At 49.7% G+C, this 13,069-nt stretch overlaps 1 protein-coding gene across 4 annotated transcripts in view; it reads right to left on the bottom strand.

Annotated features, from left to right (window-relative positions):
- The window catches only part of Esyt3 (extended synaptotagmin 3), a 46,870-nt gene continuing 33,801 nt past the window's right edge, over positions 1 to 13,069 (bottom strand). For 3 of the 4 annotated variants that reach the window (XM_063266441.1, XM_063266440.1, XM_343454.9), the window contains 15 exons: positions 12,529 to 12,699; positions 11,787 to 11,869; positions 10,316 to 10,364; positions 9,812 to 9,898; positions 9,261 to 9,323; positions 9,120 to 9,182; positions 8,583 to 8,651; positions 8,200 to 8,286; positions 7,391 to 7,540; positions 5,845 to 6,344; positions 5,146 to 5,244; positions 4,531 to 4,662; positions 3,106 to 3,211; positions 2,029 to 2,078; positions 1 to 1,766 (listed from right to left, as the gene is read on the bottom strand). In XM_063266441.1, coding sequence (XP_063122511.1) covers positions 1,730 to 1,766; positions 2,029 to 2,078; positions 3,106 to 3,211; positions 4,531 to 4,662; positions 5,146 to 5,244; positions 5,845 to 6,344; positions 7,391 to 7,540; positions 8,200 to 8,286; positions 8,583 to 8,651; positions 9,120 to 9,182; positions 9,261 to 9,323; positions 9,812 to 9,898; positions 10,316 to 10,364; positions 11,787 to 11,869; positions 12,529 to 12,699 — 1,746 coding nt within the window. In that variant the 3' untranslated portion in view covers positions 1 to 1,729. Of the gene's footprint in view, positions 1,767 to 2,028; positions 2,079 to 3,105; positions 3,212 to 4,530; positions 4,663 to 5,145; positions 5,245 to 5,844; positions 6,345 to 7,390; positions 7,541 to 8,199; positions 8,287 to 8,582; positions 8,652 to 9,119; positions 9,183 to 9,260; positions 9,324 to 9,811; positions 9,899 to 10,315; positions 10,502 to 11,786; positions 12,393 to 12,528; positions 12,700 to 13,069 lie in introns of those variants that run through there. The other variant, XM_063266442.1, reaches the window with a different exon arrangement.

Consider the following 13,069-nt stretch of genomic DNA (forward strand, 5'->3'; position numbering starts at 1 on the left):
GAAATATTTACAAAATCTGTATTATGCATCAGGTAGTCTGGTTCAACTGGGATATAAACTAAAACATTATCAAACAAAATATTGTAGTTGCTTAGTATGAGGCCTAACAGACAGAGTGTAAACATTAAAAAAAATTAATGTTACAACACTAAGAATTGGCTTCTGGTTTTGGACACAGGGTTTCTCTGTGTAGTCTTGGCTGTCCCAGAACTTACTCTGAAGACCAGGATGGTCTTGAACTCAGAGATCCACCTGCCTACACTGAGCATTGTTAAGCTGGAAAGTGAGACTGGCCACTTCCAGTGTGGGCTGGCCACTGGAAAAGACGACAGTGTGTAGACTGTTTTGTATCCTCAGGATGCTGCTGAATGGACACACATCTGCACAGGAGTACAGCAGCAGCAGAAACCACAGCTCACACTTGATAGGTGAGTTGGAGCTATGAATATTACAGTCTATAATAAATAACACATACCCTACAGTAAGTCAGAGTGAACACTATAGTTGTGTTGTTGAGGCAGGCCACCTCGGCCTCCAAGTGCTGGGATTACCGGTGTGGGCCACCATGCCCAGTAGAACATTGCCAATTTTTGTTGTTTTGTTTTTGAGAGTCAGTCATACTTTGTAGCCTTGGCTGGCCTGAACCCACAGAGAGCCACTTGCCTGAGCCTCCCAGAGCTGGGACTAAAGACATTTGCCACCATGCCCACTCGGTAGCATTCTTTAGAAGAACATCGGAGATGGCTAAAGGTCATCTGTTGCACAAGCCCGCCCAGAACCTATGTATCCATAGGTGTTTTGCACCTGCTCACATCCTACACGGAATAATAATAAAAAGGAAAAGCACTATAGAAGATGACAGGGAGTGTGGTCTGAATGGGTGATCGTCACTCTAGAAACACAGAGAACAAAAGTCTATCTGGTCTTACAAACTGAAATGTGTAAAAGGCACTTGCTTAAATACACAGTGTCCATATTTTTTCCTCTTAACATGTATATTTGGGAGACCCATCAGTTTCTTACAACAGCAGGACTAAGTCTCAAACTTGCCTAACAGAAATACAAAAAGGCCCCACCATTCCTCCTAGGAGGTGGCTGTGCTGTAGCCTCCTGAACCCAGGGTTCAGACACGAACCTTGTTTTGGGGCTGGGCTCAAATTTTCCTATGGAAATAATGCCGCATACCAGAGGTTTGTGCCTCGGCTTTCCCAGAGCATTTACTTAAGGATATCACTCTTAGCACTGTTGCCCCTAGGAACATACACCACAGCTCCAAATCAGAACCAGGGCCAAGGCAGGCTTACAGCATCACAGGGGGCAACCAGGGGGGGGGCTTTGGCAGTGGTAGCTCTGGGTTTTGGATGCTTTTTAGTTCACAAAAGAGTGCCCTCCTGTGGTTGATACCTGCCCAGGACTGCTGGTACATGCCCTAAACAGGCTTCCTCTGCCACAACCCTGTGTTGGAGACAGGCACAGGTTACTTACCAACGTGAGAAGTCAATACTGAGGTTTTGGTGCCTCCTTAGCTACAAATGCCACCGTTTCTTTGCGGATTTGAATTAATCCAAATTAACAGGAATAGTTCCTGCTTTTACACGACCTTCTTCTACTACCCATGTAGTATCATGTAGTTAAGAGTTCATACAATATATACTTCCTTCAAATGTTCTGATTTAAATGACAAAAATACACAGATTCACTTTCTAACACAGGACATAAGAGGTCATTGTCAGCTTCTGGGCTGTCCGTCTGGAGTCAGTTCATACCTGTAAGAATGGGTTTGGAGTGTGTTAGTAGTGAGAACTGGGGCTGCAACAAGACAAGCATCAGGCCTCTGTGGAGACAGCAGAAGCCAGGGACAGTGCTACAGTTACAGTGGGCTGCAGGCAGACCTACAGTCTTTAACACCTAAGGAAAAGCATCTGAGTAATACTGAAAGGCAAAGAACTCTGGGGTCCAGGGCAGCTGTCTGAGACGGTGTCTTACATGTTGACAGTGATAAAGGGAAGAAGGAAAAGGCACACTTACCACTGTGAAAAGCCCTTAATCAGATCCTGTTTTGATAAGTCAATCAGCACCTGAGTAATGACAAACAGTCAGTGCTTTCCATAACTATGTTCTGGGGCGAAGTTGGCTGAGCGTGAAGGTTCCAGTTTCTAGCAGGGTAATATTTTTAATTATTCTTTGAGTATAATTGTATCTATATTTCCCCTCCCCCAGCTTCCACTAGAGCACTGCAGTGTTCGCATTCCACCTTCGTGTCTCTATTGTTAATTACTAACTGGATTCAGTGGGTTTTGTTCGTGTGTGCACAGTGTGGCAGCCTACCAACGGCCCTGCTCCAGAATTACCTCTCCCCCAGCAGCTGGTCACTGCCAGTAGCTCCTCAGCTAGGGATGGGGTCTTTCCCGTCCCTTCCCGGGGAGAAGCCTCTCCAGACAGAGTGTAGACACTGGCCTCAGAGTTTTAGAAAGAGCTATTCCATACCCAGCACTTCAGCACTTGGGAGGCAGTGGCCAGTGGAACACTAAGTTCGAGGCCAGCCTGGTCTACATACTGAGTTCTAGGCCAGCCAGAGCTACCTAGTGAGACCCTGTCTCAAACAACGTAAAAGCTGTTCCTGTTTGGAACATGAATTTAAGATATTCAAAGACTACCTTCAAGAAGTACAGATAATTTAACGTTGATGTTTACTGTCATTTTCATAGAAGTAGGCATTGCAGAGATGAGCACAGACAGTCATTGTTGAAAACAGAAGTGCAGTTCTGAACTGCCATGCAGGAGTCCTCCTGGTACACTCCTGGAATTACATCTCCTCTTAACAGAAACCTTGACCTAATGCAATCCAAGTTTTATTTAATGACCTATTTATAAAAAACAATAGGTAATACCTATGTGTGAGTAGATGTAACAAACTTAGGGAATATTGATTTGGATATTCGCAAGGTTGTTAAAATAATGTCTGTACTAAGTTATATTTCTCCATCAGGTCTGAAGAATATGAAAACAAAACACCCTTCAAGGAGGCTGCCCTCCTTAGGGTCGGTTCTAGTAAGAGCCAGAATGAACCAGCAGTGTTAGGAACAGGGAAACGCGGCTACTCACTTTCCCCAGCTCCTTCCTTCTGTGTGAGCCGAGAGGTCTACTGTTTTTCACTGCAACATCCAGTGACCTCTTCTGTACTTCTCCCATGGGAACAAAAAATTCAAACCTTTAAAAGTCAAAACATTAAAAATGAGGTTGGCGTGCAGTAACTTCTGTTGAAGTCATAGCTCGTGGTCTTCCACTTTCCACCAAAGCAAGAGCTGTCAACTTAAAAGCAACAGAGTCAGCCCGGGCTCCCAGGCTTTCTGTGCATCTTCATCACAGGTGAGCTGTCTCCAGATGCAGGCAGTGTCAAGAGACTGCCTGAGAGGCCCTCTCAGAGGGGTGCTGTTCAGTGTGTCACATTGTGTCCCGACTCCACTGACAGTGCTGCCCCCCTCATCTGCACCTGCTCAGAGGAACACCTCACCCCAACCTGGTCTACCATGGTAACCCGGATGCTCATGGACTATGCTTACTGGAGCTGCACAGAAAATAGTTGACTGTGTCCTAGCCTTTTCATGGCTCCCCAGGGGAACCTGTAACTAACCTCACTGGTAGGTTTCTCTTTATGCTGAGGTCTGTTCATCTGCCTTCAGATAACCCTGGCTTTCATCTTGTTAAACTCTCTCATGTTCTGCTGTAACCATTTTGGCATCTTTGTATAACTTGCAGAGTTCTCCTTCAAGGTGGTACCCACTCTGTAGCTAGAGGATGGTGTGCCTGGCATGGTGTTCAGTGAATTGTTGGACTACTTTGTTGATGAGGATAGACATAGACCAAAGAGGACTCAGTTTCAGCCTTTTGGAGTAGTTATGATTGACTAAAACAAGAGGAAAAGAGTCCTGTGTCCAACCTGGCTGGAAATGTCTTCTCTTAGGGCTGCAAAGCAGAGGCGGACACAACAGCTCAGTGGCCAAGATCACTGGCTCCTCTTGCAGAGGCTTGGAGCTCAGTTCCCAGCACCCACATCAAGTGGCTCAAGGCCATCTGTAATTGAAGCTTGGGAGGGTCCAACACCCTCTTCTGGACTTTGAAGGCACTACTGTACATGTGGAATATACACATAAAAATTTTTTAAAGGACAACTGAATTTCTTAAAAGCAATACATGTGCTTACAACCTGCCTATCAGTTTTGTCCTCAAAGATGTGGATGATAGAAAGGATGTCTTTCATCTGCCAACTTGGTTATGTTATGGGAGGGAAGACAGGCAAAAGAACTGAGAGAGAGAATGTACCATCCACCGTCGACAGCAAGTGTGAGCACTTGATCACATTCTGGGGTAAATTGCCCTAGTGGCCCTTTTTCCCACTGAAAAGTATATGGGGCTTCATGAAGTCACCTAGCCTGGTGTCCTCCCCTCCCCCATATCTGGCAAGCTCCAACACATCACCTTGGTACTCAGTGCAAATGACTGAGGTTTGCTAAGTGCTGCCCTACTCACGTCTCATCGAATAGGGGTTCCAGGGTCTTCTGCTTTACCGAGGTCTTCTTCCGACTCGCCCATCTCCTCTCTGGCAACAGGTAGATGCGGACATAGGGATCAGCGCCACTGCTGGTGCAGGGTGTCAAGTTTCTGATGTGCAGAGAAACGGAGTTCCTGGTTCTTACACATGGAAAGTACTCATTTGGGAGGAGGCTGTACGAGCCACTGGGGAGTAGATGGGCCTGAGGATTAAAATTCTCTGTACTCTGCACAAATGCAAGGCAAACGCCTGCACAATTAAAGCAGGATACCAGCTGTGGTTTTGAACACACATGTTGTGCTGTCTAGGATGTAACCAAGTACTTTGTACCTAAGAAAGTTGGTAGTTCCTGCTTAGGAAGACCTACTTGGCATTGGCCACCCCAAGACAGTAGAGTTCAGAGGTGTCTGAGCAAAGCCCTGTTGACCCCACCAGTACTCAGAGAAGGGCCACTCAACATACCCTGCCACCCATGCCCTATGGGTCCTCAAATGTCACTTAGGAGGACATGCTCTTGCCATCACCCTAAGCACTCCTTCTATATGGTCACCTGACCCTTCCAAGGGACCTCCCTGGTCGCAGAGCCTCTTTACCTGCAGCCGTTGACTAGCACCCTGAGACAGTGTCGAAGACACACATAGCGCACTGTGAGCTGAATCTCACCCAGCCGTCGCAGCCTGCAGTCCCCAGATCTGTTAAAAAAGAAAAGGGTTCTGTCACTGTCAGAATTGTCCCTCTCCCCTTCACCCAAAGTCAGAGAAGAATGTCCTATGTGAGGAACACAGACTCATCGGAGTCAGTAATTCTCTTCGGGGTTCTGCCCAGCATTCAGTGTAATTATCTTAATTCTCAGTAGAAAGCATGGCCGACCCTGGAGGGAACTAGCCCCTTATGTCGTGGTTGCTTATGGGAATTGGGGTTGTATAATGGTCTCTTCTGTCGTGCAGGGTTATTAAGATCGAGTTAGATCAGATAACATGCTAAGTCCATAGGAACCACTGAATACATGGCAGGCCCTTATCATGTAAGTTCATATTCTAAACTTTCGTGTTAGCCCACTATACTTAGAATCCAGGAAGCGCTTCTATGGACGGGACCCTAACACTGAAGTCTATGTAGCCAGAGCCATAAGCCCACAGTAGACCTCTCCCCTCACCCTGTGCTCTTCCTATTAGTCCGAGCTGCCTCTTGTAAACATTTCTGTGAGAAACTTGAATGTGAGCAGGTCTGTACTTTCCTATCTACTTTCCATGCAAGTTATTTTAGACAAGATGGAGCGGAGAGGTGCATACTCAGTGTTGAAGCTGACATCTGTCAAGTCAAAGCAGGAAGAGGCCAGGGAGTTGAGTGAGGACATGCTGGGAGCCACCCTCGTGAGTGGCCATGCGAATGGAAAGGCAGGGCGGCTCATGGGTCTGGGTGACTTGATAGGCCCTGGCGAGTGCGGGCCTGGGACAGTCAGGAAGGTAGTAGCTGGGTTCTTCTTCCTTCCCAGGGACTCACAGAGCCCTGTGGCACCGTCCTTGCCTTTGGGCTCCAGGCCTGTCTCCTGGGGCTCAGGCTTAGGTTCTGGGGCTTTGGTGGCCACACTGATGTTATCAGTGCTCTTGGAGGCTCCCTTGATGTAAGAGGCAGGGTTCAAGATGCTTGTCACATCTGTAAGGTCTTCTTTCAGGGTTGGGGCTTTACAACCCTGGTTGGTGTCCACCTTCTTGACGAACAGAGGACCTTTTTTTAGAGCATCGGGTCCGGTGTATGGGCTTCCTAGCTCTCGTTCCCCCACACGTAAGAACTGGAGGCAGACGACAAAGTTGTTTATAGGGAAAGGTCTCCCCACCACCACACACACACACCATCTATAGCCTGTCGTCAAGAGTTCCCAGTTCATATTCAGACTTACTATGGGTTTAAAAAAAACCCCCACTAAAATTAACATAACAATGCTTTTAGGTCTCTAATGTTGTGTGGCACTCTTGCTGGAACAAAAGCTGAACTTCTCCAGCAGAGCAGCCTTGATCTAAGCCACCAAGTAGACTAAACACTTTCCTGACAGCCACAGAATAGTCACCCTGAAAACACAAGACAAGCTAAATAGCAAAATTTATTCCCAATACCTTTGGGGGGGGGGTCATAATACGAAGACTGGGTATTATGGGTGTGTAACATGTACCTCCCTCAAACTTTTTCGTGATAATCACATTATCCATGTACTGTGGGAAAAAATTTACTCCCAAACCAAGATCTTCAGACAACAGAATCTACGGATTACAATGTCAACATTTCAAATGACTAAAGATGGGGTGGGAAGGTAGGCATGAAAAAGACCAGGTGGGTTTGGAAGGGGTGAAATGAAGATGAAAATAAAATCACTGTTGGAATAAGAGCCACACTAACAAACAGTAAGGCAAACATTGCGATTAGGATGATGGCTCTGAGGAAATTAGCCCGGAAGGGAAGGAAAGGCCTGGAGTGTGGAGACCAGTCAGTGTGGTGGCATAGACCAAGGACAGAAAAAGGCATGCATGGAAGTTCCAGGAGGAAGGATGAAAGGAATGGGAGAGGCAGTGTTTGAAGCAACAAGAGTAGATACATTCCTGTGGAACCGAAACTCTCAGCAAAGTTGATAATCCCCTTGAGATCATTTAAGTCTGTACTTAACCCGCTATCCTACTGTGTACTTAGCCTGCTACGTTCTCGTTCCTTAAGGCCATCTGTGATGCAGTGACCCAGTGAGTAGATGACAACATAGACCTCTCTCCTGGCTTTTACAGTCAACAGATGCTCAGGGCTGGGACCTGTTCTACCCCACCCTTACCCACCAAGATAGGAGATACTTACCCGAAGCACCAGCCTCATGGAGATGAGGCTGTCCAGGCCTGAGTGATCCAGCTGGAAGCACTGTTCAAGGGTGAGGTCAGCACAGGAGAGGATCTGGCACAGGGGAAACTCCAGCACCCCCAGAGCACACTCCAGCTCATCATCCAGCACCTGGGCATGGGCCAGTCGCAAAATTAGGGGAGCTAAGTCCACCTTGCTACCACTGTTAGCTGGTGCTGGTGCGTCTGGGCTTACTCCAGTAAGTATGGACTATGGAGCAATTAGTATCTGGCAGGAGTGGAAACAGGCCAGACCTTGTACCTGCTGAGAATCTGGGGAAGAGTGATCAGAGTAGAGGTGATGATGGTGTGCATGAGGCTAGTCTGGCCTCAGGACCAGGGGGGCTTTTGTGCTGTTGTATGACAGAACGTTTAGGCTTAGTTAAAGGCTCCACAAAGATCTCACCCAGCTTCACCACTTGTTGCCATGAGCTCTTCGGCAGATCGTTGCTTTAGCCTGTATTTGCTTGTGTGAAAAGGTAATTCTGCAGAACTTTTGTAAATATTAGACTCTAGCACAGGACCCTGGTACTGTGAGACTGTAAAGATCATTTGTACTGAAGGAACTAAGAGAGCAAACCGTTTGGCTTCCCACAGTCTCCAGAGTGGTGACCTTGGGCACCAACTCAAGGGACTGAGAGCTAGTAGGGCCTCAAACCCTCCCACACACTATGGGGCCGACTGCGGGAACTGCCCAAGGCACACAGACAACTCTCCTGCCCTTGGCCTAGAATCTTCCCAACTGTCCACAGAGCCCAGCTTCAAACAAACCTTGAGGCAGAGCTGCTCAGCCGCCACGCTGTGCACAAAGAAGGAGAACACCTGGCTCCACACGGGGTCCTTGCTGTGGGGACAGGTCTGAGAACAGAAAGGGCGAGATCCTCTGAGGGCCAGGTGGACACGCGCTCATCGTGGCCACAGCTGCCGAGGAACTCGGGGACAGTCAGTGTAGCAGAAGGGCATGGCTTCACACCATGCTCAAGGTAAACCCTAATTCTGCCGGCCTGTCCTCGGTGGAGTCACTTGTCACATAGGGAAGGGATTCAAAGGCCTTTTGAGCATTCAGCACGAGAAATCGCCCTTTCTCCTGTCTCTCCTTAAAAGGGGTAGGAGCTCCATTTCCTCACCTCAGGCCTGCATAGTGCCTGTCTTACCTTACTGGTAAAGGTCTTCTTGCCCACAGATAGCTTGACATATGAGGAAGGGTCTCTGCTGGCCTTATTCTGTAGGGGGAGCCACAGTGTCTCAGGGATGGGCCCAAGACAGCCTATCCCTCTCCATCCGCCCTCCCCCAAGGTATGTCGTCAGGTCGTAGGGTAGCCAATGTCTCCTGTTGGGGAGTAGGCTTCCTGGCATCGAGGGCTGCACTAGGGCATGGGTCCTGTGTGAGACCACCCTGGCTAGGGACGCAGGCTGCAGAGCAGAGGCCAGAACTGGAACAAGCTCCACCTACCACTCTGCCCAGGCCCAGGCCCTCCACCCTCTGCATCCTTTTCTGTAACAGCACCCACTCTTGACAACAAGAAAACCCGAATACATTACTATGGGGCTCCGGGGTAATGACGACTGAGAATAAAGTGCCAAGCCTAGGACCTTGCCCCGTAGACCGGGTGAGCCGAGGCTACGTGACAGGCAGGCCAGGCTATAGTCACTTCAGGGGAAGAGTCAGGTCCTCGGCTGTGTTCACTTACTTTGACAAACCTGGAGAGTTTTTTGGCTCGATATTCACCGTTCAGATAGTCAAAAGGGTTTCTCTGCAGCACAAGAATGGGGTTAAAGCACATGCACGGTTGACACTGCTGAGCTTAAGGCCCATGTCCACCAGGACTCACCGGCAGGTTGCAGGCATTTTCTAAGAAGACCACGAGGATGGCAGTGGAGAGGCCACTATCGTTCTGCAAACAGACACAGCTCTCACTGAATACTCCCAGAATGAGGAGACAGGCAGGTTTTGGAGAAGTCTACTCAGGGCAGAAGGCATCTGCCCATCCTCATGCTAACATAACAACCTAGCTTTATGCTGGCCGAGAACAAACACATCTGCAGCAGGATAGCTTCAAGTTAGACAAAAGTAGATGTCACTATGAAATCGGGGGACAGGCCCTGACACAGAGCTCCAAGGACCCCGTCTTTGCTGAGAGATGAGGAGCTGCCTTGGTGGAGAGAAGAGCCGGGGTGACATGTTCTCTGGGAGACAGCAACAAATGGGGGTCCCTTCCTTCCTCACCTCTACCTGCACACAAGAGGGACAAGTGTTGGGGGCTGTCTCCTTTCCTGTCTCTATTTGAACCATGAGGCAAAAGTGGACTCTCTTCCTTCCCCTCCTCTACCTGAGTCTCCTATGACAGTCCTGTCTGCTAGGGAGCCACTGACACCCGCTCACCTCCAGCGCTTCTGGGTCAGTGAGTAGTGAGAGCCACTCCAGCCTCAGGTGCAGCCTCCCACTGGTCGTGTCATTCAGGACAAACCACTGTGGTCAGGAGAAGGAAAGACAAGTTCAAGGATGGAGATGGGCTGCAGACAATTTGGGGGCTATAGTTTCGAGACTCAGGGGTGGGGGAAGATTAGCCAACCCAGAGAGAGGCTCAGAGGGATTAGAAGCTGTGGGGAGAAAAATCCTACACTTTGGGATTGTGAACCCCTCCCCAGCCTCCCTTCCTTATGATGTGACTCCCTTGCTGAGTTCCCTTATCCCACAGGTATTTCCCAGGGAAACCTCTAACTCCAGCCAGAGGGGGGTTCCCGGAGCCATCTGGACCTCACCCAGCTCTCATCCCTGGGAATGGACATGTGTGCAGCCCAGGGCCAGATGACTGAAGTGACATGCTAGAGCTGTACACTGACAGGGTGTCCCTGGAAACCCCGGGGCTGGGTGTGCCATCCCTACCTCATCCACCACTCTGTTCTTCATGACATCTCCAAGGCTGATCTGCAGGCTGGAAGACCAAGAGTGAGGACAGCCCTGTCCAGAGCAGGCCCCGGGGCCACCGTGGCCCGTTCTCAGGTGAATGAATGTGGCCACTGGGACAGTACTCCCTTTCATCCCAGGTAAACAGTGGGAGACCAACTGTAGCTGGAGAAGAGGAAGGGCTAACTAACCTCCAGGGTTGCTCCACTGGGCTTATGCTGTAGGGAGGTAGTGGCTCCTGGCCCAGTAGGGACAAGCAGAGGTCTGGATACATCTCCTCTGGGGTTTGAACAATACTGCGGCTGGCGTTTTGAGTGGAGTAATTCTCCTTTGTGCAAACTGTTCATGCATTACAGGAGATGGCCCTCCTGGCTGGACTCATGCCCTCTAAATGCCAGAGGCGCTTTAATGCCCTCTGACTTGCAAACTGGTTCCAGTGCACTCTCAGTGGCAATAAATGGTACCAGTGTCGTGTAGGTGGCAATAGCAGATGACAAATGTGTGAGAACGCCGGGAAGTCCCATATCACAATGTTCCCTAGCCTGTCACAAGCCAACCCCAACCTGCAGGTCCTGTCAGTCAGAGGGAGATCACAGTTCCTGTGTGACTCAGAAGTGTGCACGCATCCAGCATGTACCTGAAACTCAGCCCTGGAAGGCGAGTACGCAAGCCGTACTTTCCACCCACAACGCTACAAAGTGCAGTCTCCGTGACCACGAAGACCCTAGAAGGAGCGGCAGCACCCCGGGGTGGCTGTGGTTCCATTTTCTTGGTCATGTTTCTCCTTGTCATAACTCCATACTCAGGGAAAGAAGGGGCATAAGATTTGAGTCCCTTCTGCTCCTGCCTCCTGCTCCAAGGGATAAACATCTATGTCACCCCCTCTTGCCCTTGGTCCTCTTCTGGGAGGCTGGACTCAGCTACACTGTGCCCTTCCCTACTTGGTAGAAAACCACAATAGTCAAAGTCACTCACAAACTCTACACCGAACTTCGTACAGAAAGGCAAACGTATTGAAACATTCCGCTAGTATCTGACAAGGCAGGGTGTTCTGTGGCCGCAGAGACAAAGGCAGTAAGCATATTGAGGGCCAGTGCCGTTATAGGGGGTTCCTGTAGTGGACCTCTGGGAACCAAGGCTCCTGGGGGTTCAGCACCTTGCTCACTGTTCCAAAAGGGACTCTGGGTAGAGTCTTAGTGGGGACACGGGCCCTGGGGACCTCTCTCTGCTTCTTTACCACTCTCTTCCAGGGAAATGTCTAGGGAGGTTTGTAAAGGACTGTAGAATGCTATGGCAGACTGTCTGGTACAGTCACTCTTGTCACAGTGGCAGTTGTCATGGGGTTACAGGTCATGAAGCAGTGAGAACCTGTCCTTTCTAAATGCCCCAAGTCCCAACCTTGTACTCTAAGCATGGAAGAGACTTCAAAACCCAGATTCCCACTCCTCACCTGCCCAGGAAGTCATCCCTGTCAGCATCCTCGTCATACAGGTCTACCTCCAGATCCTGCCCAGGCACCTCGTACACCATAAACTGCAAGGACAGAGAAGCATCTTGCCCTGCGGGTCTTGACTGATGAGTCAGATGCTACAACCCACAGACTGCCAAAGCCCAGCTTGGGGCCTCCCTGGAGGGAAGCACAGGGACCAGAGACAACACAAGCGCTCCATGGCATGGTGCCCAGAGGACAGTGGATGCCATCTGCTTTGCCTTGGGCTGTCACCTTCTCATGGGGGCTGTGGGACATGAAGAAACTAAGCTGCCCTTTCTTGGCCTTCTGTCATTTTCTGGGACCGGATGTAACAGAGCATGTAGATGGAGTTATGAGGAAAGGGACAGCTAGGTGGTGACCCTGAATCATGTGACTGCCAGGCTGAGTCCCACTGATCTAGTAACAGAGAAGGCTGAGGGCTTGGACATAACTGCCTATGCAGTGTTCTTTTCCTTTCATTTGAAAGCATCCAACAGCTGGTTCTGCAGAAGAAAGGGCACTGAAAATGGGGGTCAGAATAGCTTACTAGAGAGCCTGCTAGACAGGGAGCAAAAGTTACACCAACCTACCTGCCCATTAACAAGACTTTCACCCTAACCTTGGCTTCTATGAGGGGCCATGAGAGCCACTGTGCCCAGCATAGCCCAGAGTGAAGCCTGCAGACACCAGGACTTCTGAGGGAGGTTGAAGAGGACCTTACCTCGAATACTTCATTCCAGGTGGGGTTCAGGTTCTTGTATACGGTTCTGCTCCGGCACTGCTGCAAGCCAATGCTCACCTTGGCGTAGGGGTCTGATTTGCCTCCGAGCCCTAGGAAGTTGTCCTTCTGGGCCAGCTTCTTGGCCTCCAGCAAATGGACTCTGATCACACCCTGAGAGACATCCAAGCCCCAGTTCACAAGTGCCTCCGTGACCGACCATCCTTAAGTCAGGATACCAGGGCCCAAAACACCAGAGAACACTGCTGCCCCCTTCCACAGTCTGGACAGAGATGGCAACCAGAGATAATAGTGACCCCGCCAAGGTCACACAGCTCCTGATGGCAGGGCCCAGTGCTGGATCCAAGGCTCTGGCCTTCCCACACACTCTTCTCCAGACCTGGTCTGAACAGCTGGTTCATCTGAGGTTGTTTCTGTTCGCCTCTCTCCAGCTCTGCTGTAAAACTTGTACATGAACTGAATGCTAGGGCCTCTCCGGACAGCCTGCTGTGGCCCTGCCTACACTGGTGGTCCCTGTATGCAT

Source organism: Rattus norvegicus, chromosome 8 (genome assembly GCF_036323735.1).
Source record: "Rattus norvegicus strain BN/NHsdMcwi chromosome 8, GRCr8, whole genome shotgun sequence".
Taxonomy (NCBI): domain Eukaryota; kingdom Metazoa; phylum Chordata; class Mammalia; order Rodentia; family Muridae; genus Rattus; species Rattus norvegicus.